We start from the raw sequence: 25744 nt of genomic DNA, 5'->3' as shown, positions 1-25744 counted from the left end.
CACTCTTGGGAGGTGCTTCCTAGAATGTGTGTTGAGAAGGATGCTATAATTAGTGATGTCTGCCTTGGGTGCAGAATATCAGTAGTGGTTAGGAGCAGTACACATTTTCCATCCTTAAGTATCTGGATGGGAAGAGATCTAGAGAACAGAATATCTTGTATCTCCTGACTCATAACTTGGGATCTTTCCTCAATTCTACTGAATAACCTGTAGTGGAAAACCACGTTTCTGTAGTCCTGTCCCTTGTCCAGGTGGATTATCTGAACAGGACTGCTGTGGAATTGTTGTGGTAATGTAATTCACATGGACACTGACAAGTTGCCATCATGCGGTCATGAGGGTGGTGTTGGATTCCTCATGTGTGAGGCTGATAAGGGCCCTATGTTCAATTCTTAGTGGTCCTTTTAAACCTACACCTGTTTATATTTTTTATTAACATGCCCATAACTTATTTGTCATGAATCCACTGAAACTTCCAGACTTGAACTTTGCCTAAAGTTTAAAACAGGAATTTTTTAAATCCCTTAAATGAAAAATAGTTTTAAGTGTATCCCAACTAATATGAAACAGGAAACTAATGTCTAATATCCTTGGGAACTATAAAATATTCAATAGTAATCAAAACATAAAATGAATCTTTTCTGTCTTTCTGTTATTCTCTACTTCCAATTACATTTTGTAAAATGTAAACAATTGCACCTGCAATTGATGGAAAAATACCATCATGAAATCAAATGTGTTTTCTGACTTCATATATGTATTATAGTATTTAATATTAAGTAAGCTCAGAAGATACTTACGTGGAATCTACTGCCTTTTCTGAGCACAAGAGAAGCAATGATTAATAGAATGTGGTACTTGCTCCAAGGAGCATTCATTTAAGAGGAGGGATGCTCCTATTTGGGTCTTCACTGTATAAAGCATTTATATGTATATTACTTAACAACTAAAAGGTATGTACTTATGCAGAATACTGCCATCATTGCTCTTTTCTTTACTGTAATGGTACCATTCATCAGGTCCATGGAAGCCAGCTTCTCACACAGTCTCTCTTAGACATATGCGTTTTCTTTTTTTTTTTTTTTTTTGAGACAGAGTCTTGCTCTGTTGCCCAGGCTGGAGTACAATGGCACAATCTCGGCTCACTGCAACCTCTGCCTCCCAGGTTCAAGCGATTCTCCTGCCTCAGCCTCCCAAGTAGCTGGGATTACAGGCACGCACCACCACGCCTGGCTAATTTTTGTATTTTTAGTAGAGACAGGGTTTCACCATGTTGATCAGGCTGGTCTCGAACTCCTGACCTCGTGATCCACCCGCCTCAGCCTCCCAAAATGCTGGGATTACAGGCATGAGCCCCCACACCCAGCAGACATGTGTGTTTTCTGAAGTGGATTTATTAGAAATTGGGACCCCCTTAGCCATCTTTACTTAGGAGAGACTTGACTTAGGAGGAGACTTTGGCTTAGTGGCCTACAGTTGTGTGTAAATGAAAAGCAAAATGAATGGGAAGTATACTCACAAAAGAAGGCCTTTAAAGTTGCAAAAATAGCATGCATCAAGAATAATATAAAATTTTAATTCCTCCATCATCACCAATAAACATTTATGGAGAATCCCCAGAATGACTGACTCTGGATTTTACATCTTATGTTAAACTAACTTTTGCATTCTGTTCTTGCTGTTTTATAATTACCCAAATGTTCTCTGTTACTTCTCCTAATGATTCTTTTTTTTTTTTTGAATACAGCAGAGAATGCCTGTGGGTTTAAAAATTTTTAACTAATCTTGATGAATCAATTGTAATTTATAAAAGTGGAGCATAACAGTTAAGAGCTCATGCTATGGAATTGGACAGAGCTGATTTCAAATACCGTTCTGCCATATGCAAAGTGCATAACTGGACTAGTCACTTACCTTTCTGAACCTCAGTTTCCTCATCTCTGAAGGGGATGATGAAGGTTCATCCCTCTCATAGGGCTCATGACAATTAATGAGATAATGTCACATGCTTAATACCAGCATCTTGTATGCTCCATAGGTGTTAGCTGTCTGTTTGTAATAATATATTTTTGTGTTTGGTTACACAAACCCACTTTCTTCATTTGTTTTCTGCTATTAATGCCTTTTGAAGTATTGTGTTGTTTGTGAACGCATAGTACAAATTGACTTTTCTTTTAATTATCACTTTGGTTTCTGTAACTGCACAGAAAAGTGATAAATTGTGAGCTTATATTTTCTTTTAATACATAGATATCGCCTCCCAACATACATGAATTTTAAGACACTAAAAACCCCTTAAAGATCTTTTCTTAATCGGTGTTTAGTAAATGGGCTTAATTCTAGCGTATAGACCAATTCAAACTGTTCTACAGTAAAGAGGAATTTGTATGTTGGCCAGTTTTTCATATGGTGATTTCTAACTCTTTCCCCTTCAGTATTTCCCTAACATACACTTTCTCATCCAGTATTTCTTTTAGAATTCTCACACTTTTGCCCTCATAACTCACTTTCGTATTCCTAGAGCTCTTTTCTTCACACTGATTGTGCTGCTCCTTTTCAATTTTTCCAACCTTATGGAATTATTAGTGAGAAAAAGCGAAATTATTATTATTTGAGACAGAATCTCGCTCTGTTGCCCAGGCTGGAGTGCAGTGGCGTGATCTTGGCTCACTGCAAGCTCCGCCTCCCAGGTTCACGCCATTCTCCTGCTTCAGCCTCCCCAGTAGCTGGGACTACAGGCGCCCGCCACTACAGCCGGCTAATTTTTTGTATTTTTAGTAGAGACGGGGTTTCACCGTGTTAGCCAGGGTGGTCTCGATCTCCTGACCTCGTGATCCACCTGCCTTGGCCTCCCAAAGTGCTGGGATTACAGGCGTGAGCCACCATGCCCAGCCCAAAATTATTTTTTATATATGGTGACTTTCCCCCACCCTTTCATCTTACAGTAGAGACAGCTCAGAAAAAAATCACTGAATTAAGTCATTCAGAGGTCGTTTATAATAGCTATTCAGCAGTGAGCTGGTTCTCAGTCCTGGTTATCCATTACGATTTCCCAGCATTTAAAATTCTGATACCGTGACGATACCCAAGAATAATTAAATCAGACTTTCTGTAGGTGGGACCTAGGCATCTGTTTTTAAAGCCCTTCAGGTGATCTTAATGGGCAGCTAAGTATGAGAGCTACTGTAGGACAGTGTTGTATGGTCTGATTAGGTAGGAATGAGAGGGAGAGGAAGAAATCAGGACAGGAAATGTAGACTTATTTTGATAGGTTTTGGTAGTGAAAGGCAGAAAAGAGATGGGACTGTAACTCAAGGAATTTGCAGGAAACACAACATACATCAGAAAGAACATTGTAGCATATATACATTAGCATATACAGTAGTGAGTCTCAGCTACTCCCCTAGGGCAGTGTGTATCAGCAATTTAGGAACTAGAGATGAACATGCATTTGGTAGAACTTCCTCATTTTGATACACCTTTCCCTTTCTCACTACCCTCCCTCTTCTCTCTTCTCTCCCCAGCCTCTGTCTACAATACTGCTATCCTGCTCCCTCTGCTAGTGGTTACCTCGTCCTTTTCTTTCTTAAACTGGGTGACAGAGCATCTCAAAGTTAACTTCCCTCATGGTGGCCATATGGCTCCAGCAGTTCTCAGCAAGAGTTCTTAATTCACCCTGATTAGACCATTAAGGTCGTATTTCAACTAGTAACTGAGGTTGGGGGAATGGAATATGCTCATTTGTGAAGTCAGTCAAGAAAGTACATAGGAAAATGGGAAAGGATGCTGGTAGACAGCCAATACTACCCACTATATATGTAAAAGTCACAGTGATTCAGTGCAATTAATTATTTTACATGTGCTAATTATGAGTGGTCTTGTATGGGGACAGTTTTGAATAACATATAGAAAGTACTATATAGTACTGATGTTTTTCTGAGCATCAAATATTTCAGAGAAAAAAACATCTGTGGTATTTTAGAATATAATATAACATCAAATAATTTACTAGATCAAACATGGTTTATTAACTTAAACACTGTAGCATATAGCAATCTGTAGCACATCTTACTGACTGATCCTTTTTTGAAAAAATCATTACTTCACATTGTTGATGTTGTGACAGAATCTAGGACTTCTGTAATTACATTTCTGGAGATTATCAGGCAAATGTGTGGCTTTACCTTTTCTGGTTACTATTTTATAGAAAAATGTAATTGCTAGTTATGTCATTTAAGACCCTGCAATCTGTCTGAAAAATGGAACAAATGCCAGTAAGAGTTTTAAATGACTCTCAAAGCCTCCTGCAAAATGACATTTGCAGTTGAAATAAAATAGTTAACAGTCTAAAAACTGTTGAAGATAAAGCCCATAGCTATTGATTTTAGGACTGTTTTGTGTACAATGTAAATGACACATTTGAGTTAATCTTACATTTGATGGTGGTGATCTTAAGAAATGATTTGGTATCTCAAAGCAATTTCTGAACTAGACAGTGAGCAGAAAACCTGTTGCTAGTTTTGGAAGTTTAAATTGTCAAACTTCAATTATTTCTGTTCAATTTGGGATTAAAGTTTGGGATTAAAAACGCATGAGCAAAAATCTCATAACCCCAGTTCAGTCATGAGAGAAACACCAGACAAATTTCAATTGAGGGATATTCTACAGAATGTATGTCCAGTACTCCTCAAAACTGTCTAAGTCATCAAAAAACAACAAAAGTCTGAGAAACTGTCGCAGCCAAGGGATACTAAGGAAACAAGAGGACTGAATGTAATTTGGATTCTGGATGGGATCCCAGAGTGGAAAAAGGACATTAGGGCAAAACTGAGGAAATCTGAATACAGGTTGGGCTTTAGTCAATGTGTCAATACCGGTTCATTAATTGTGACAAATACACTATACTAGTGTAGGATGTTAATAATATTAACAATGGTGGAAACCGGTTGTGGGATATATGGGAAAACTGTGTACTATTTTCATAGTTTTTATCTAAATTTTAAAATACCTCAAAATAAAAAGTTATTTTTAAAGATGTGGGGATACATTTTTCAGGAAAGAGTCTCGGCCATAAGGTTACTATAGCAGAGCCTGAATGCTACTGTTTGATGAATGAAAGAAGTCCTGTATCTTGGAGAGCTTCTGTGTAGTCCTCTGGGCTGAGGCATCACTTAGATTTAGCATTTGAGACCTTTATTGTTGACCTATGAAATTCTGTTTTATGTCTGTCTCTCACTTTGTTTCACCATAGTATAGTATAGGTTATAGGAGCAAGAAAACTGATTTTTCTTTCAAGATCCACTGTATGCCAAGCATGTACTGGATTTCACTAAAATTAACACATCCAATTTTTAGAAACTTGTAGGATAGGACTACCCTTTCTACAAAAGAGAAAAACAGACTCAGAAGAGTAAGTTACTTGGCCAGACACAGTGGCTCACACCTGTAATCCCAGCACTTTGGGAGGGCGAGGTAGGTAGATTACTTGAGGTCAGTAGTTCGAGACCAGCCTGGGCAATATGGTGAAACTCCATCTCTACTAAAAATACAAAAGTTAGCGGGGCATTGTGGCTTGTGTCTGTAATCCCAGAGAATCGCTTCAACCCAGGAGGCAGAGGTTGCCATGAGCTGAGATCGCACCACTGGACTCCAGCTTGGGCAACAGAGCGAGACTCAGTCTCAAAAGAAAAAAAAAAAGAAGAAGAGTAAGTAACTTGCCCAGAGTCACACAGATGCTTACTGACAGACTGCATGAGAGCCTTGTTTATTGCTTGACTCCAATTTCCAGCCTTTCTACCTTCTCATATATATGCCTTCTTTGTTATGATAAGATTCAGATTAGCAAGATACGCTTTTTAACCTGTGCCTATGTTTTAAAAAAAATTTTTTTAAGTTCGACATAAGTATAAGCCTTCAGGAAGTTGCAAAAACAGTACAGATGCTCCCCAACTTATGATGGGGTTACCTTCCAGTAGACTCATTATTGAAAGTATCGTCGGTCAAAAATACATTTAATACACCTAACCTGTAACTTAGCCTTGTATACTTTACCTGTGGTCATTAGCCTACAGTTGGGCAAAATCATCTAACAAAGCCTATTTTATAATGAAGTGTTGAATACTTCATGTAATTTATTGAATACTGGAAGTGAAAAACAGAATGGTTGTATGAGTAAAGTACAGTTTCTACTGAATACATTTTGCTTTTGCACCACTGTAAAATCAAAAAATTTTTAAGTCGAACATTTCTTAAGTTGGGGACTGTATTAGTTCATTCTCACAACGAATACAGTCCCCAACTTAAGCTATAACAACATACCTGAGACTGGGTAATTTATAAAGGAAAGAGGTTTAATTCACTCACAATCCCACAGGGCTGGGAAGGTCTCAGGAAATTTATAATCTTTTGCATTTCACCATGAAAGAGTTCGTCTAACTTTTTAGGTTTTTATTACAAAATAAATAGTGTTTTCTCTACCCTCTCTGCACCTCGTATTTGAGGAATTCTCATACTTCTCTTTCAGGATGTCTTTCCCCACCCATTTTGTTTATGGTGGTAAGATTACACCAATATGGCCAGCTTTTATGTACTTTGTGATCTCGCTACTATGAAGTTAGCCCCCTTCAGCATTTATTCAGAATAATGCCTCTTAAAAAAGTGTTTAATGATTTCATAAGGTCCTTGGTTTTTCTTAATGTCTTCTTTTCTCTTTTTTCCCTCCCCTTTTCCCCTCCACTCTTCTCCCCTCCTCTCCCTCTCCCTCTCCCTCCCTCCCTCCCTCCCTCCCTTCCTTCCTTCCTTCCTTCCTTCCTTCCTTCCTTCCTTCTTTCCTTCCTTCCTTTCATTTTTGCTCTGTGACCATCTGTATGTTCTTTTCTTTTTGTCTGCCTTTTAGTGTTACAATGGTCACCTGATGACCATCTGAGTTGAGCTTTGTCAAGAATTAAGGGCTGGAGTTATTTTTGTTCAGACTATGTTTCTGTTACCATTATTGAGGGACTAAGGACTTTCAAGCCCTTCTCATTCTCCCAGCCTGAGAGATATTAAGATAAGGGAAAACTAGATTTTGCAGGTAAACTTGGATTTGTTGAATGCCTGCTTTGTGCCAGACATTGTATGCTACGATATATTCTATTAAAAGGATTCAGGAAGGGCATTTACTCTTTTAGCTACTGGAGTTTGATCTTCTTTGTTATCATGCTGATCAGTGTACACTGGCAGTGTGGCTGATTGAGTGGAAAAGAGAGAGCCACACTGTCTTGTCACTCACCTAGTCGATAACAGATTCAAGACAAGGACTCTCGTCTCCTTTCTAATACAGTATTAGCCCTAAACCCAAAGAAGTTGAGATGTTTTGTCATTCTTTAGTTTTTCCCAAAGGGAACATTTTTCACAACATAAAAAGATAGCTGATTGGAATTAACTTATACTTTATAAGAGATCAGTGCATATCTAGAGGCGACATAGTAGAATTTTCAAACAATCAGAAATCTCATAAATCAGAATTTAAGGGAAAACAAATATACCCTCCTGAATGTTGTATAATTGGGTATATAGAAAACTTTCTAATTTTACTTTGCCTTCATTTTTAGACTAACTTGCAATTACCCCAAGTTGCTAGGTAGCAAAATTCTTATGGTACTAGCTCAGAATTTGCTGTATTTTAATCAGCCTTGGTGACTGAAAACACAGAGAGAATGTCAATGAGGGAGAAAGGTTTTCCTTTACTGCCCCTAGATAAAGCAGATGAAAATCTGTTTCTCTCCACGGTAGATTCCTACTCCTTGCCAAAGGAACAATGGATAACATTTATGAAAATACAATCTTTGTGCGTGTTGCTAGGTTACTCAATTTTGAGCCTTTTTCTTTACAATACATAATCATTTAAAAAATACTGAAAGAGGTAAGAAATAGGGAGTGGAAGCCAGTAGTGTGAATAAATGGGAAATTGATATCTTTAAGGCACTAGATATGGTAATAAATATATTAGATTACTAGAAGAGAAAAAATACTTGAATAGTAGCCAAGAAAGGATTCCAATTACTTACAAACTACAGTGACGACTTTCAATTCTAAAATCCCCCATTTTAATTTTTCTAAGTTTCTGAGAAATGGGCGTTTTAGTATTGCTCCTTAAGAAGTTTTTTACTGAATAAAATAATTTTCATGAAATTACAAAAACATAGGATCTGCTCATATTGATAGTGTGTTTGACTTACCACTCACTGTATTGTGTCTCACTTAGATTACCAGCAAAAATATTTACTCTGGGTATCCTATAAATGAACCCTGAGAGGTACGTGGAGAGTCTTGTAATGCTCCCTAGCTACTCTTGTATATGTTCTATAAAATATAGCCATGTAAAGTATCAAGACCATCTGTTACTGTCCTCCTGCCAGGGCTGGTCAACTGGCCATCAGATGCTCTGGTTGTATCTGGTTGTCCCCTTCTTCCTACTGCTCCATTGTCCCTCTTTGGGTGTCTCCCCCTCCTCCCTGTGTTGGTGCTGCCCTTTCATAGGCCTTCTCTCAATAACTGGATCTCACCAGGCTCCTTTCTGCATTCCTAGCTTTGTACTTGCTGTGTGACCTGGCAGGAGTGCTTCTTCTGGGTTCTTTGCAGATCTGGTTTCTCCTTCTCAAATGACACCACCTTACAAAGCCCTTTCCTGAGCATACTATGCAACTCAGAGCTCCCTGTTAGTCTCTATCACAGACCCCTTACTTACTTCCTTTTTAGCACTCCTCAAACACCTTCCCCCCACTAAAACATAAAACTCTATGAGGACAGGGACGTAGTGGACACTCACATATTAATAAGTGATTGAAACATGAATGCATTTTTAAAAAGATGAGTACCAGCATCCTAAAGGCTCCTGGGGAAGGGCATTTGAGCTGACTTTGAAAAGTGGAATATGTGAAGATAGCAGGGTGTAGGAAAACGAGGGTTTGAGAAGAGAGAGGCTTGTGTCAAGGTGATCTTATAAAAAAAAAAAAGCTTTGGTATGAAGGTGCGCATGTGCATGTCTTTACTGGGCTTTGTGGAGAAAATAGGGATAAAGAATAAACTTTGGGGAACCAGGAAAACCTTTTATCTAGGAAAGGGACATGATCAAAATGGCACCAGTGTGGCATCTAGTGGATGAGTTGAAGGTTCAGGAATTGCTAAGAAGTAAAAGCATCCACACCCTACTTCCTGTCTTGCTGACATATATATATATTTGGCCTCATCAGTAACAGAGGTCATTAATACTCCAGGATGAAACAGAATAGAAATACAAACTGGAATTTTTTGTTTAATCCATATTTATGCATTCACAAATATTTACTGATGCCTGCTCCATGTCAGTCATTGTACTGCTGATCCATTTGGGCTTGTAAATCTGTGTACGTAATACTTGGTGATGTTTTTGCATACCTAAAATGAGACACCACTTAAGAGATTTAGCTGTTGATACTCGAACCAGTGAAGACAAAGCTGGCAAATACCTCCCTAAATAGGAAGGATATGTATTTAATTTGGAAAATGTCAATTTATTTGTTACCCTACACAGTAAGAATTAGATATCTAGAAAGAACTACAGGTATGAAATATAACTGTTGAAATGTATGCTTCTTTGAAGAAACGCCAAGAGCTACATGGAAGCATGTGTTGTTTTCTTGTCAGTTTTCCTTCTCATATGCCATTTGCTCCTGAAATACCCAATTTTTTTTCTGCCCAGACCCACACACCCAACCCACTTTAGCTGTACCATCCTTAGATTACTATGTCACAAATTTTACCTTGTTTTGAAAGTGAAGTACAATGGCTGATTTTGCTATTTTTGCATTTATTTGCAAAGCTGAATTCTAGTAATTATCAGCAAAGATAATCGTTTTGCACAAAAAGAGGTATATTTCTATCTTGAAACTAGGTTATATTGTTAATGCCACAGAAAAGGAAATGGCTTTTTCAGAATGTTAGCGTTCATAGCTCTTGCTTATTGATAGGGAAAAGTTAGTTGCCATAGTGATCTAACAGCCTCTGGAGGGAATGCAGTCATGGCCTTAAGCATCCGGCAACCCACCCAGTGGAGAGAGCCCCTCTGAAAAGGATTTCCTTCCATGGGAATTGAGTTTCTAAAATAAAAAGAGTTTATTTTAGCTTAGATTTGCTTATAGGTTCGTTTTGCACTTTTACCTACTGTAATTAAAGGAAGAACATTTATAATAAAGACAGCATATATTTCTTCAGGGATGACATTAAATAATAGATTTTTGTGTTAACCATTCCATAAGTGTGTTCTCAAACACACAAAATGACCTTTATACTTTTATTCTTGTGAGCTATGGAGCTTAAAAGCAAACCACTTCGACCAGATGATGGTCCAATAAATTTATCAATATTTGGGGTTTTTAGAGTTTCAATATATATTCTTAGGTGGAGGGAACTCTCATGGCCCATCAAAATCTGCTCGAGCTGTGCTGGGCGAAACAGCACTCATCTGTAATACTCATGTAACAAGAGCCAATCTGCAGTCGGTTCTGAATTCTACATCGCTCACAGCGCAGGTTGATGTGTGAACACTGTATTTACAAGACCAAAACTGCACATTGCTCTGCAGCTATGTTTAACGGTTATCAGTTTGGCACACAGCATGACTGCTTTGGAGGGAGAATAGACGCTTCTCATCCCTTTTGGCAGTTATGAAGTAACTAAAGTACCTACTGCTGAAGTGATTCACTTGAGCTTAATTAGATTTGCTACATAATTAGCATTTGAAGAAACCTAAAGAAAATCCTTGGGGGTTGGTTATTTGTTATGTCAATTGTAAGCATGCTCATTTAGGGGGGACTAGGAATTGAAAATGATGAAATTTAATGCACCATAAACCCAGATGTATTATATGCATATATAATTTTTTAAAGAGTTTTCAAAAGCGATGCTTTGCAGGGATGACTGAAATGCTTGTCTCAGACAACTGAGACCTGTGCAAGGGGATTGATCCATCTGCATGTGCCATGGCGCTTATGTGTGTACGACTAGCTTTACACCTCTCATGAGAGCCCACAGCTCTTTAATAAACACCCCAGTGCCAGCCGTGAGGGCTGTGCCAATAACCACCACTGGAAGCTGGAGAGTGCAGTCGGAGACAGTGAGATCCTGTACTGCACTTGTATTTACATTTTAAGGTTAATTTAATTGCAATGGCTTGTTCTAGTATGTGTTGCTTTAATTGCAAAAAAAAAATGAATTCAATTTTATAGTCAAGAGACATTTCTTTAAATACTCCTGAAGTTTGTTCTTGAGTATCAGAGTTCTACAAACTGAATTAACTGTGGAGAATAGCTGTAAAATACTTACTGAGAGGAGAGGTTAAATTTTGTAATTCAGTTTAAGTTAAGGCTAGGATAAAACTTGTAAACTATGTTTATGTAAAATATTTTCTAATCTATCAAAAAGTTGTCACATTTTAATCAAATTACTTAGTTACCTAAATTTGTCTAGCTATAAATAAGGAAATAAATGAGAGGGAACAAGTTTAATTTATTGATGAAGCACTCTGATGATTTTTTTTACCCTTATAGTAAAAAAAAAAAAAAAATCATCAAACTTACATCCTACCATAGGTTCACCATCAAATCTCGAGTCAGAATCAGGTTCAAATCAATTCAAAACCGGTTTTAGAACTCAAGTGGCAGCTGATGCCCTGCATGCAGGCAGACGGCTAGGAATTAATCAGAAAGTTCCACCCGTGTCCATCCTTCCTCTTATTTGCTCATCTTCCCAGCAAGCACTAAAAAGAAAAAAAAAGAAAAGTACAAATTTGTACGGAACCTACTGTGACTCTGATTAAAGAGATCCTGTATTCCCGAATGACCGACCCCCTAGCTCCCCCAAAAAGGAATTAAATGGCTAAGCTTTTCATAAATGTTTTTAAAATCTTTACTGGACTTGACATAAACATGCAGATAATTCCACTAGTTTCTTTTTCATAGGTACAATAATAGCACTAAGTACAGAATTCCCCTTGTATCCAAGCAAGACTCTTATGAAAACTTAAATCTAAAGTCTTATGCAGTGCACCTAAAATTAACCAGGAGACTTGGTACATATACCAACAAATGTTGTACACCTGTGTGATAGTGGTCACCTCACTTAACCTCTCCCAGCTTCAGTTTCTTACTTGTCTTTACTACTACATAAAGTTGTTGAAAGGATTAAAGGAGACTATATAAATAGCTATTTTTATTTATAATTAAATAATATCTGTGTGGTTACTGTTTAGTCTGGGTAACTAAATAGCTGGGTTTTTTTGTTCTTTGTATACATGCACATATTCCTTTTTTAAAACAGGCATATGGGCAAATACATTTTTTTCTATATGCCTCCATGTTGTTTCTCTGGATTTCCACCAGGGTGGGATGTGCCAATTATGCACGGAATTGTTTGCGTGTCCGTGGGTGCTTACATAAGTCATTATCTTTGGTGTATGACAAATACACAAACTCCTGTATCTCTGGTAGCCTCTAATTCCTAATTGAGCGACATGATTGAATTCCTGTAGTTTAGCCCCAAGTAAGTAGATAAAAATTATTAAGTAAATGCCCTGGTTCATCTAAACAAAATATGTGACTAATAGCTTTTTATATGAACTATATACATTTAGTTTACCTAGGTTTATTAATAAATAGTATCTCTCAGCATTTTTAATTTTATATTTTATACTTAACTATGAAAGTATCCAGAACCAGATTCCAGTCACTAACGACCTCTTCATTAATGGATCAATGGTTTTATCAGATTTATTAGAAATTTGTCTAAACTGCGCATGTAATATGTACTTTGTGAAAATAGGTATAAAACTGGGCTCATCTTATCAGCATACCATTTACCCAATTATGGGAGTAAAAAAGGAGGCGTGTGTATTTTTCCCCTAATTCTGAAATGTCTCCCAGTTCTTGAAACTTCAATGTGAAAATGTGTGCATGCAAATTAAGAAATTCAATCTGAAAAGCTTCTTTGTATAAAATACTAACCAAATTTAAAGTTGAACCATAGGGTAAATATAGTAGAAAAGTATATTTTGAATTCTGAATTTTATTTCCATTGGATACAAACAATAATTACAATTGCTAGATGTGTTTTAATGAATAGTTTGAACTCATCATGCTAGCAAAAATCATCTGCATATAAATAATAGAGCAATTTCAAGCAATTTTTTCTTACTTAGGTCAGATATTCCTGCCAGAAACTTGTTTGCTTTGTTAATTTGTTCAATTATTAAACTTTGAGAGTACAAAGATAAATTTACTAATGGGGTTCAATTAACAAATTTATGATTACATTTCCCTAATAATTGATGATAGTATAGAACATTTATTTCTGCTGTGCTTTATTAGTAAAATTGCAGTGATCTGGTGACTGGAATTAAACTGCTGAAAAATGACTTGGTCTGATTTATTCACTGAGCAAAACCAAGCTTTAAAGGCTGTGTTGCTATGGCACCCAAGGTTAACTATTAAAAAAAAAAAGTTTAATTTTAGTAAAAACATTGGTACATCTCTTTTGGCAGTGTGTAGATAAAAATAGATTCCCCCCCGCCCCTTTTCTTGTCTTTTTTATGTTTAGCAAGTCCTTTGCATTCTTTTAAACATACACTAAAAGAAATTTAGCATATTTAAAGAGAAGGGAAAAAGCAGTAAAATAAAACAGTGTTTTATCAAAAGATTACAATTTGTAAAATAGCAAATATTTCAGTCATCTTTTTTATATGTATATATATACTTTTTATTTTGTCTAATTTAATCCTTTCAAAAACTATCTGGCTTCTCATACTTTTTAGAAAGATGGTGCCAGAGAGGGAGAAATCACTCTCTTCTAGTAGTTTCGTTTTGTAATTAGTCTTCAAACTTAAAATCAGGTTGCAAAATTGGGACAGTGACAAGTTTTAGGAGAAATCTTAATGTAGCTCTAATCTTTCAAATTCTAAAAGAATATGTTTTCTGTTTCGTGAGACAAAGGAATTGTCTGGTTGCTTTAGCCAGGATTGATTTCTGTCTTCAGAACACCATTTGGTGGTGGTAGACTGCTAGATGAAGAGTTTTGTGGGGAAAAAAAAAAAAAAAGAAAAGAAAAATTGAATGCTTTGTGTGATCATCAAAAGCTACTTTTCAGGAGTATTTTACGTTTGTTGGTGCCAAGCAAATCAGAAATCCTACCTTACAGAGAGCGATTTGTTCATGAGATGACCCAGTGCTGCAAGTCGCTTATGTTTATCATTATGCTTCCACATTCTAAGGAAATTCCACTTTCAAACGGTGCCGTCAGTGCTTTCTTCTATAGGAAGAATTTGAACTATAAAATTTGAGAAGCTTCAGCGTCTGTGGAAATTTGAGAGCACTGCCTTTTTTCCTCTTTATTGAATGTAAAGTGTTTTAACAAAGCATGGTAGCCCAGTACATTTTAAATGTCAAAACTTGCACATAGTGTATCTCATAAAGAATTTAAATTTAAAGCCTCAAACCTCTTTAGAGGCTGACTACAGCAAATAAACAGAATGTTTTGCAGAGAGATGTAGTGAAGAAAGTTTTTTTTTGCCATTGTTTCTCACAGTGTTCTGCAGGTGAAAATAGTGAGGAAACTTTGAGTGATAGTTCAAGACTGTATGCAGGGGAGAATTTGAGAGCAGAACCAAGCTTTTACAGATTTTACCTGGAAAAACAAAGTGATTTAGATGAGGTGCTAGTTCTTACCTTTATGATTGCTAATTTAGATTTTATAAAAATCGAAATGAGTTAATATTTTAAAATATTTAAGTACGGTCTCTGGACCACAATAAGCACAGTGTACTTTTTTAAAAAGTGACTTTATATAAGATTATAAATTACAGAAATGAGTTGTCACTTCCTTGTTGTTACTTATTTCTGATTTTAAAATAGCAAAATTTATAAAGCTATAGTTTTGAGAAAATAGTAGTAATTCTTATTCTTATAATTGTTATAATCTCTAAATTAATACATAAATTATTGATTCAATGTTAAATTTTGATTTTAAAATTTACTTCAGTTTCTACAGGTAATATATTGAGGTTCTGACAATTTTATATTAATGTATGATTTTATTCTGACACAGCTGTTGAATTTGAACCACTAATTATTTCTAAGAATTTGTTAATACCATTCTCCAACTTTGTTTTAGGTAGCTAGATTGTATCCAGGGAAACCCATTTAGATCAGAAATAACATTTCTTTCTAACTTCAAAAAATAAGCATCCACTTTAAAAATGGAATCTGAATTTAAATAAAAATCCTAATTTAGGATTCAGTTCCATTCTTTAACTAGCAGAAAGAAATCTTAGCAAAAAAAAAAAAAAAAAAAAAAAAAAACCAAATTTACCAAATTGCCAGTAATTTGCATTAAGGAGGAAGAGATGGATTTTTTTGAAGTCAGCAGACATTGAAGATAGTTCAGTGAAGTTAAGTAATAGAGATCTCAGATTTTAATTTAGTCAAGATTATGATTTTACATAGAAGCATTGTTGAAATAGGCTTGATAATAATGTTTTAAGTGTTATACAAATCTGGATGAAATTATATTATCTACTGTCTTACTCATTGGTTCAACTGTGTTTTAAAAGTGAGAGACCTTATATCAATGAGTGTTTGTTCTGTGCATGTCATGTGCATGGTCTTAACAAAATAAAATAAGCATACGTCTGACATTTGGGGGAGCATCCTATTAGTTTGGGGGTAGGTTAGGGACTCTGCTTTCCAAATAATTAATTTCATAGATCCATGCTCTTGAAAAATTGGTACATACTAATATATTTTTAAACTTTATTTTTCAAACATGACATGTATTGTTTAAAGCATTAGCTTAAATGAAAAATAATATTTTACATTCATAAAGTTCTGTTTATTTAATTCAGTAATGAAATTAATTTGGAGTTATTGGCGTACTGCCTTCACAGGTTTCTGTGACTCATTTGCTGAGAAAGTGTGATTCAAGAGACCAGAATCATTTTTTTCTCATTTGCTAAAACTCATGTTTTGACTATGGGCAAATGTTCATGGCAGATTTAAAACAAATTTAAAGTAAATATTCTGTGATAATATTTGGAAGCTGAGTGATGTCTAGCCTTACATAACTAGGACAAATATAAATCCGTGAGTTCACGGACTTTAAAAGTATCAACTATACATCATTTTAGAATGCCGGTTTTGTTTTTCTCAGATTCTTAGAGTTTAACTCTTATACTACTAATTATGACCTCTAGAAGGTAATTGCATTTAGAAGCAAAATATCTGCTGTTTTATTAATTTAATAATTAAGGATTAAATGGTGTTCCAATTTAGGTTTAAAAGTAAGCACATTCACACAGCATTTAAAACTATTCCTTAATGTTTTTTTCCTAGAGAAGAAATGATAGCTCCATGATCGCTGTATGTTCTGTTCAATACTCATTATATTTATAATTTATGTTATATATATATTTATTCATTATATTTATAATTTAATCCTGTCCAAATAAAATATATTCTCATAGTTAAGTGTGTTGTGGTAGTATAATGATTACATGAAATAACCTGGACCTTGTTGTTTGCAAAGTAATTTAAATGTTAATTTTCTGAGTTGCTACTTGGAAATTAAGTTGTGGAGTGATGTTTCTCATTGGTCCAAGGAGCAACATAAAACCCTGATTTATCAGATAATCCTACAGGAAACGTATGTCTGTTTTGACTTATGATATGTTTCTTAGTACAATGTCCTGCTTTTTTGGCTTTCCATTAAATGTTTAGAAAAATTAGTTAATAGTTTTGCAGGAAAAGAAAGGAAATTTATCAGTCTATACCAGCTATATAAGAAGTAGGAACATATATAAAAGACCTATAATTTTCCGATCTCACTTTGAACTTTTCTTCACAGTTTTCCAACTCAAGATGGTATATAGTCTTGCACAATGGGCTGTAGCCAACTTTCCATCAGAAGAACTGAGTAAAAATTATTCCAAAATTGTTCTTAGAAATAAATCTGAGCCTGGAATTGTCTTGCATTAAAAAACAAAAGGCAAATGATTGCTTTAAAAGCACACCAAATGATATGGGATGGTCTTTATTCTTGACTCTGCTTTTTAAAGTGTGTATACGTTCATTACATCCAGTTGTCTACTGGGCTGTTTTACTCTAACTTTTCGGAAGTTGACTGACAGGCCACTTTTCTATAGTGGGAAAATAGGCGCCTTGTGTGCGCGAAGGGATTTCCAACCCCCCCCCGCCCCGGAACCAGCAATTAGCGTTTGGGCGTCCTGCTCCCCACCAGGGGGCAGCACCGGACACTGCCTTTCCTCGAGGCCTGAGTGCGTTAAGGCTTTCTGGCAGCGCTCTCCACCCCTCTTCCTCATACAGCCCTTACGTATTTTTGGTATTTTCTTACACATTTTAGGCTTAGTGAAGTGTTTAATAAATGTTAGCTGTTTACGCATTGTGCTATACGGATGCTACTTTTCAGGTTTGACCGTTCTGTGTACCTGAATTTTGTCTTTAATGATAATTTGTTCTATTATTTAAAATATCTTGTGTTTATTATAAATATGGGATTCCTTTAACTTGTAAAATCTAGCAATTGTTGAGCACCATGACATGTCAGGCGTGAAACCAGGTACTTTTTATATGCTACTGCAGAATCTAAGTAGACATAGAGGCAAGATAACAATAGTCATAAAACAATAGGAAAATGCAATAATGGGGAATTGTAATACTTCTATTTTGATGTTGAATAAACAACATAAACCTCGGGGAGGTTAAATCACAATGGAACAAAGATCCCTTCAGATAGAATTCCAAATTCCATGCTGTATCAATTATATTATGAAACCTTGCCATAAAAAAAAAAAAAATTGTTGAGGGTGAGTGAAGCCACGATATGTAATGTCTGAGACAGAGATTTCAGTGATATAACTCCAGTGACACTGTGACAAGGAGAATTAGGGATTGACATACTTAAAACTTGAATGGAGAAATAGGGTTAGATATTGAGAGATCCCAAGGAAACCTTAATATATGTGTATTTATGTACACGTAATATGTAACATATTATGTTCATCAAAACATGGAAATTGACATACTCTTAATTTTTAAAAGCCTCATAAATATATTTTACTTAAAACCATAATGGATCTTATTCTTTTAATTTGTACTTGTCCTCTCTTACCTGCTAGAAAATTTAAAGGTTCTCTGTCCTTCCTAATTTTAACAAGATACTTTGTTTTCCAAAAATAAAACAAAACAAAAAGATAAATTTGTTTCGTTTTGTTACAGAAAATAGTCAAATGAAGATATTTTGCCTGTGTCTATGATTTTAATGATTTGGAATTGTTATTTCACATTGTTTGCTTTCTTTTCTGGCTATAATGTGCATAGCAATCCAGATGGCTAATATATAAACAATTGGAGTCATGCTTATTAGAATCATTTAGTGTGGCTTAGGAGGTTCCCAGTACCCAGGACCATCTGTTCATTGCTCTGTGTATTACCTTCATGATCAAGTTTGTGTTTTCAGCTCCTTCACATACCTTAGCCTCCACCTTTCTTTATATGTGAAAGAAGCTTCTAAGACTGAACTTAACTCATATGCCCCTCAAGGCTATGTTGTCAAACCTTGATAATCCAAGCCTGCCTTCCACATTACATTCTTCTTTATTCCTAATTCATTTTTTTCCCTTATCATTGCTATTCTCAGTAGTAGGGTCTTAAAATTTGCAGAAGAATGACTAAGAAAATGGGCTTTGTAGTCAGGTTTGAATCTTACTTGGCTGTGTATGTAGTGATTTGATCTTGGGCAACCTCCTTTATCTTGGTTTCCTCACCTGTGAAATGGAGTATAATACTGACTTCATGGATTTGTTAAAATGGTTAAATGAGATAAAATATAACTCATTTAGCCCATGCCTGGTTTAGTATTAACATAATTTAGAATGAAAATTCTCCTGTTGCAAAAAAGGCATATTCAGAAGTAAATTCAAATACTATATTCTAAAATTTCACATGTGTCTTTTGGAAAAAATAGCTACTTTAAGCACCTGGCAATGTGAAAGCACATATGACAACAGAATATATGTAGGCGGTACTAAATCGTTTTGGGGTTCATTTTCAGTCCTTCTTACTGAATCCTGGGTGCAACTTTAGACCCCAAGTAGCTAGAGAAAAGTTTCTCTAGGTGCCTGTCTGTTGCCTCTGGTTACATGTTACACTATAATCTGCTTTGGAGCCTCACAGCCACATCTGTCATTGTTCCACGTGAACTGAGCCAGCTTACATACACAGCTCTGTAGGGAGAAAGACCATAAACGAACACTCCCCGTTTCTAGCCTACATTCTGCATAATACATGTAAGTCTCTCAACAGCCCTGTAGGCTATGCCATTACTTAATTCCCAATTTATGTGGCTTACTTTTTCTGAATGAAAAGTCATCAAATATGGTTTTTAGGATATGGAACAGAAGAATATGATTAATCTGAATTGTCATGAAAATTCAGTGCACATGGTTGCTATGGTTATGGCGTCATGTATTTATAATGGAGAGATACTTTGTCTTCATTAATCTACAAACTTGCCAATGGGATTCGGTATTTTTTTTCTGTGTGTGTGTGTGTGTACGTACGTACATGTATACAGCTTCTGCATGAAAACACTGAGGCTGAACAAGGGCGTTCTGTTTTGGTGGTGCAGAGAAACATACTCACACATAAATTATTTATATGTGAACCAATTCAGTGAGAAGTAAGTACAGCTGCTTAATTGACCTAAGGGGCTTATTTCCAACTGCTTAAAAATAAGTGTAAACTGAAGTTCGTGGAAGAAATAACTTAAGGCTCTTTAATATACTTTTGTTGGTAAAGAGAATTTCAAGCTGTTTCAGTCAGTTAGCATATATTCTTTAAAAAACTGAATACCCTATTCATAGTCTGCTCTTATATATCCTTGAATTATCTTCCATGGTTTCTACATTTTATATACTTATAATGGTGTATTATAACAACTTAATGCTACATAATTTACAGTAATCGCTTCAAATTAAGGAAGCCCTATGAGTAAAATCACAAATTTATGTAACATAAAACAGAAACTTTTATTCATATAAGAAAATCATTATTCACTTTACTGTTTTCCTTTATTTCAGCATCATTTATTACAAAATTAATACTGTTTTCGAAAAACCAAAACAATATATTATAAAGCACAACGTGGAGTCTTCTCTCACCTCCTTGTCATTCCCAGCCTCAAAGGGTAACCACTGTTTACAGTTCAAGTGTGTCTTCACAGCAGATGTTTTTCTATGCTCGTGCAGACATATAGATGTATTCCTGGAAAGAGCGATGCTTGCATTCTTGAGGAGTTAGGAGCATTGCTATTTGAAAAAATAAAAATCCAGTTTGATGATGTTAGTCATTATGCTGAAAGGAGTGATTTTAACAAATACCAACAGATCTTCTTGTGGTAGGCCAGCTTTCCAAGTTACTAGTTCAAGAGAACAGTCATTTTATAACAGGTATAAAATCAAAGACGTTTAGTAAAATATTTTGCCCTTAATTTTCCATGGATAGCTTGTTTATGAAGAGTTCAGTATTCAGGGAAGATGGAAAAACAGCCCTGTGTCAGCTGAAGCAATAAATGCGACTTAATCCCAAATTGACAATTTAAAGCCCTTTAAAATTACTTGTTGCAAACAAGAAACAATCCACCCAGTCTGTCATCTCTTTTCAGCTTATTAGAGTGGAATCTCTTAGGTGGCTCTTTAAACCATGTGTATTAAAAGTCCTAAAGTTGTTTGTGGAGATTTCCAGTTGCTAGGTAATACCAACACTTATTTGGTGTTTGATATTGTAAATCATGATAGTTATTGGGGCCAAGGGGAGGTCTGTAAATGTCCAATAGGTTCTCTTTGGAGCTAATTTGTGCTGTTTGCATTTTCTTTCTGCCCCAATACACTTGTCACTGGAAGAAATCACACAGAGGGTAGGAATAAAGCATGAGGTATCATGATTCCTTCATGTAAAAATTTTGCTCTAATTAAAATGTGAACATAGTATAATATGTAAAAAAAATTTGACCTCCTTAAATCCTTTATAAAGCAAGGCAATGTGTAAACATATGAATAAATACCTAGGTTTGATTTTAAGTAATAGCTGTGAGTGTTAAAAGTAATATTATTTTCCTTAGAATAGTTTAATCACATATCCCTTTTAAATTTTTTAAGTCTTTAAACATTTTATTTTCAGTCCAGGCTTGGGGGCTCACACCTGTAATCCTAGCAGTTTGGGAGGCTGAGGCTGGGGGGATCACTTGAGCCCAGGAGTTTGGGAGTTTGAGACCAGCCTGGGCAACATAAGAAGACCCCATTTCTGAAAAAAAAAAAAAAAAAAGAAAGGGAAGAAAGGGGAAGGAAGGAAGGAAAGGGAAGGGAAGAAAAAAAAGAAAAGGAACAAAGGAAGGTGTCGGCGATGCACACAAGTGGTCACAGCTACTTGGTAGTCTGAGGTGGGAGGATTGCTTGAGTCTGGAAGGTCGAGGTTGCAGTGAGCCATGTTGGCACCACTGCACTTCAGCCTGAGCGAGAGAGTGAGACCCTATTTCAAAATAAATTGAAATTTGAATATTTTACTTGAGTAACATTTTTTTTTCTCCTGAAAATAATTTTCTACAGTGTTCTACTGTGGTTGAGGTTTTACATGTTTAAACCAGATCTCTAGTCTCATGGGGCTCATAGTCTCTCATGGAAGACAGATAACTGGGCAACTACAATGGATTATGCCGAGTTCAGTGCTTTGGGAGCTCAGAGCAGAAGCCTCTCCCTCATCTGCCCTGTAGGGCTGGGGAGGTGCTGTCAAGGAAGGCTTCCCAACGGGAGTGATTCCTGAGGTAATAACCTGAGATTTATACACACATCAGTCAGGCAAAGAACTGTGGACTTGGGGTGTGAGTGGCCAGAGACCCAGCAGCATCTACAAAAGCCAGACTATGAGAGAGATGAGAACACAGTCAACTAACTGATAGAAGTTCAGTCTGGCTGGGGCGTGGAGGAATTACGAACATTTATTATGAAAGTAATACATGTTCATTGTATAAAATGTGAGAAAAACAGAAAATGAGAAAGTATATAGTATTGCCCATTTCATGCTGCAGAGTTAACTACTGTGAAGATTTGTTGCATTTTTATAATTCTTTCCATTTATATTCATAGAACAGCATATTTGATATTATCCCAGTTTGGCTGAGACGATAGATATATATACAGGTATAAAATGCATGTGCGTACATGAAAACACATAATAAAACTGGGATCATGCTACCATGCTGTTACCTGCTTTTTTCATATTACAGTATACTTAAATATTTTTAATGTCCTTAGATGCAATTGTATTTTGAGTGAGTGAAATATTTTAAGTTGCACTATTTCATTTCTGTGAATAAAAAAACTTCTTGAAGTTAACCATCCTGATTCTGTGTGCAGGAGGAATGCTTCTTGAACCTGGAGGCCCCTATATCAAGAGTATGTGGTTATGACACGCCATTTCCTCACATTTTTGAACCATTCTACATCCCAGACAAATGGAAGTGTTATGATGCCCTTCGAAAAATGATCAACTATTGACCATATAGGTAGGTATGCATCTTGAGAAAGCTATTACGTGCCCCTGGCATTAACGTACTGTTAACCAAGACACAGCAATCATCAGTGTTTTGTATTTTGGTAAAAGGCAACTTTCAGAAGAACATAATGTGCTTTAGAAAATTCAAATTTATAGTAGTATATTTACATTTTTGTTGTTGTTGTTCTGAGATGGAGTCTCACTCTGTCGCCCAGGCTGGAGTGCAATGGTGCAATCTCCGCTCACTGCAACCTCCCCCCTACCCCCGAGTTCAAGCGATTCTCCTGCCTCAGCCTGCTGAGTAGTTGTGATTACAGACGCCCGCCACCATGCCCAGCTAATTTTTGTGTTTTTATTGGAGGTGGAGTTTCACTGTGTTGGCTTAGCTGATATCAAACTCCTGACTTCAAGTGATCCACCTGCCACAGCCTCCCAAAGTGCTGGGATTACAGGCGTGAGCCACTGCACCTGGCTATATTTACATTTAATAGAAACATATCTAGCATACGTATACGTGATTTTTTTTTTTTTTTTTTTGAAATGGAGTCTCACTCTGTCACCAGGCTGGAGTGCAGTGGCGCAATCTTGGCTCACGGCAACCTCCGCCTCCCAGGTTCAAGCGATTGTCCTGTCTCAATCTCCCGAGTAGCTGGGACTACAGGTGTGCACAAACATGCCTGGCTAATTTTTTATATTTTTAGTAGAGACGGGTTTCACCATGTTGGCCAGGATGGTCTCGATCTCTTGACGTTGTGATCCACCCGCCTTGGCCTCCCAAAGTGCTGGAATTACAGGCGTGAGCCACCGCACCTGGCCTGTATATGTGATTTCTGAAAAATAGATGCATGCATATGTTAACATTGAATAGTCAATCACTAGATGAAGATGCTTTCTACCATGGTTTAGATTGCAAGTGTGCTTTATACCATTGTTTCGACTTCAGCCTTTATTTTTGTATATGTTTTTTCAACTTCTTAAACTGTTCATGAATAGGCGTACTTTCTATATTTAAAAATGGCCCCTCAAGCACCATTAATTTACATTCCAGTTATTTACATGATAATTCATGACATTCTGAAATTTGCCCATATATTATCTGAAAAATGGATTTCTTGAGCAAAAGATCTGTTTATTGTATATAAGGGAAAATGTTACTTGAAAACAAAGAAACAAACCCCAAAACCCAGCACCACTACCATTTCCAGAAGCTTTTTTAGCACATGAATATTTTTTACATAATGGATAATAAATGGTATTTATTCATTATGATTTTCTAAGTAATGCTTATCAGCCCCTTCAGTGGTGTTATTCTAACCAAACGAATACATTACAAATTACTAAGTCAGCTTTTCGGAGTTTTAATATAGAAGTTACTATCACTGACACACTGATTTTGAAATGTTTCAAAATGAGTAGATATGATTAGATCATTTACCTTTTAATATCTAGTTTTTCCAAAAATGATAGTAATATCTTTTGAAGAACCATATTTTTTTCCAAAGGAAAATAAACTCTGTATAATAGCACATTCTCTACTTTTTAAAGATCAGAAATGCTAGAATTCTTGACTTCTGTGTATGGGTAGTAAATCTAGCTCACCAAAAATCAGAGTGAAACGCCTTTACATTTGTGCTGATAGAGAAGTTAACTCTCCCTCATATGTCACTGTGCTACCATAATCCCTACATTTTCTGTCCGTTCTAGTCTAAGAATATTGTTATAAGTGGAAGTTAGGACCATTAGCCGACAGATGCCTGTATTCTCTCAAACATACCGTTGTAGATGCTGTATTTCTGATGTCTTCTTAATGTCCGTGAAAGCAACTGGCATCTACAATAAATCACACTTAGAACTGGTTAGAGGACTCCCTCACTTTTGTTGTCCATGTGGTTCCCTTCCATGGACCAGCTGTAATAAAGAGCCAAGGTAATGATGGTGGCCACGTGCCTCGTTGCTATTTTTAAAGTAATATTCAGATGTGCTTTTAAATTTAGATTATGTATTCCTTTTGAAACATAAGAAAAACATTTAAACCTATGCTGAAAATATGATAAAATAAAAACAACTCCAACATGCTAAAAGTTAAATATGGTATTAAAGAAAATAGTCATGTATGCAATTGAGAATGTCTATAATTTATTTTACAGAAAAGCTGGAAGATTATGACTAGATATGGAAATATTTTTTCTGAATGTTTTTTAATATTTCGTCCGACTTACCTCTTTTTGAAAAGAGAGTTTTTATTAAGTGAACCATCATGATATTGGCTGAAAAGTTCTACATTCTATTATTGTATTTAACACACATGTATTGATGATTTTCATTAAGAGTTTCAGATTAACTGAAAAATATTCTACATGATAATCTTATAAATTCTGTTTAATTACATCTGTAAATATTATGTGTGTGATAGTATTCAATAAAGTAAAATCAAATTGTCTTTGGGTTGCATGTGTTCTTTTTTTTTTTCCTTTAGTAAAGTTTTTGTTTCAGAGTAATAGCTTGTGAACTTGTTAATTAAATCTGAATTAAAGTACAGTATTCGCTATAGAAACGGTGACTTTTCAGCTTTATTGTATTTGGTTCGGTTCTTTGTGACTAGGATGGTTATATGTTGACAGAACTTCTAGAATGTTTTCCCTCATTCTTCCCTCTTGCTGAACAAGGTGTCGTAATGAATGTACTCACCTCCCCAGTGTGTGGTGGGTGGTGGGGCAGAATTTTTCCTACTGCCTCTCTTCCGTGAGATGGACAGCCTAAGCCTGTCCACTACAAAACTGCTAAGTTTTAGCTGTAGCTGTAGTGTGTGCCATTATGTTGCGAAGCAGTTTTTGCCCATGTTCTTTATATTATTATTTGGATAAAAAGAAAAAACAACAGTAGCAGCAACAGATGACTCTGACAGGAGGAAACCTCCTTGTTGGGGACACTGTCCAGTCCGCTTGTTTCTTACTCTGCCTCTTCTGCCCTTCACCACATTTTAGACAAGCCTTAGCCTGTCTAAATAACGAATCCTCCAGCAGAACCCCTCACCCCTGACACACCTCCCCTCCCATAGTTCCAGAAGGTTTCCTCTCATGGGTTCCAGGAAAAAGGTCTCTACCCCTATAAAG

At 36.0% G+C, this 25744-nt stretch overlaps 1 protein-coding gene across 7 annotated transcripts in view; it reads left to right on the top strand.

Moving 5' to 3' along the window:
- The window catches only part of BCKDHB (branched chain keto acid dehydrogenase E1 subunit beta), a 342628-nt gene that overhangs the window by 223880 nt on the left and 93004 nt on the right, over positions 1–25744 (top strand). The window contains exons 10-11 of one of the 7 annotated variants that reach the window (XM_055274173.2): positions 22493–22641; positions 24779–25071. The exons of 1 other annotated variant lie outside the window; for it this stretch is intronic. In XM_055274173.2, the coding sequence (XP_055130148.1) occupies positions 22493–22633 (141 nt within the window). In that variant the 3' untranslated portion in view covers positions 22634–22641; positions 24779–25071. Of the gene's footprint in view, positions 1–22492; positions 22642–22822; positions 25072–25744 lie in introns of those variants that run through there. 5 more of the 7 variants (XM_063637845.1, XM_063637844.1, XM_063637843.1 and 2 more) reach the window with 5 other exon arrangements.

This window comes from Symphalangus syndactylus, chromosome 4, assembly GCF_028878055.3.
Source record: "Symphalangus syndactylus isolate Jambi chromosome 4, NHGRI_mSymSyn1-v2.1_pri, whole genome shotgun sequence".
NCBI classification, from domain to species: domain Eukaryota; kingdom Metazoa; phylum Chordata; class Mammalia; order Primates; family Hylobatidae; genus Symphalangus; species Symphalangus syndactylus.
The sequence above is the reverse complement of the archived record's forward strand: the minus strand, read 5'-3'. Positions and strand labels throughout refer to the sequence as shown.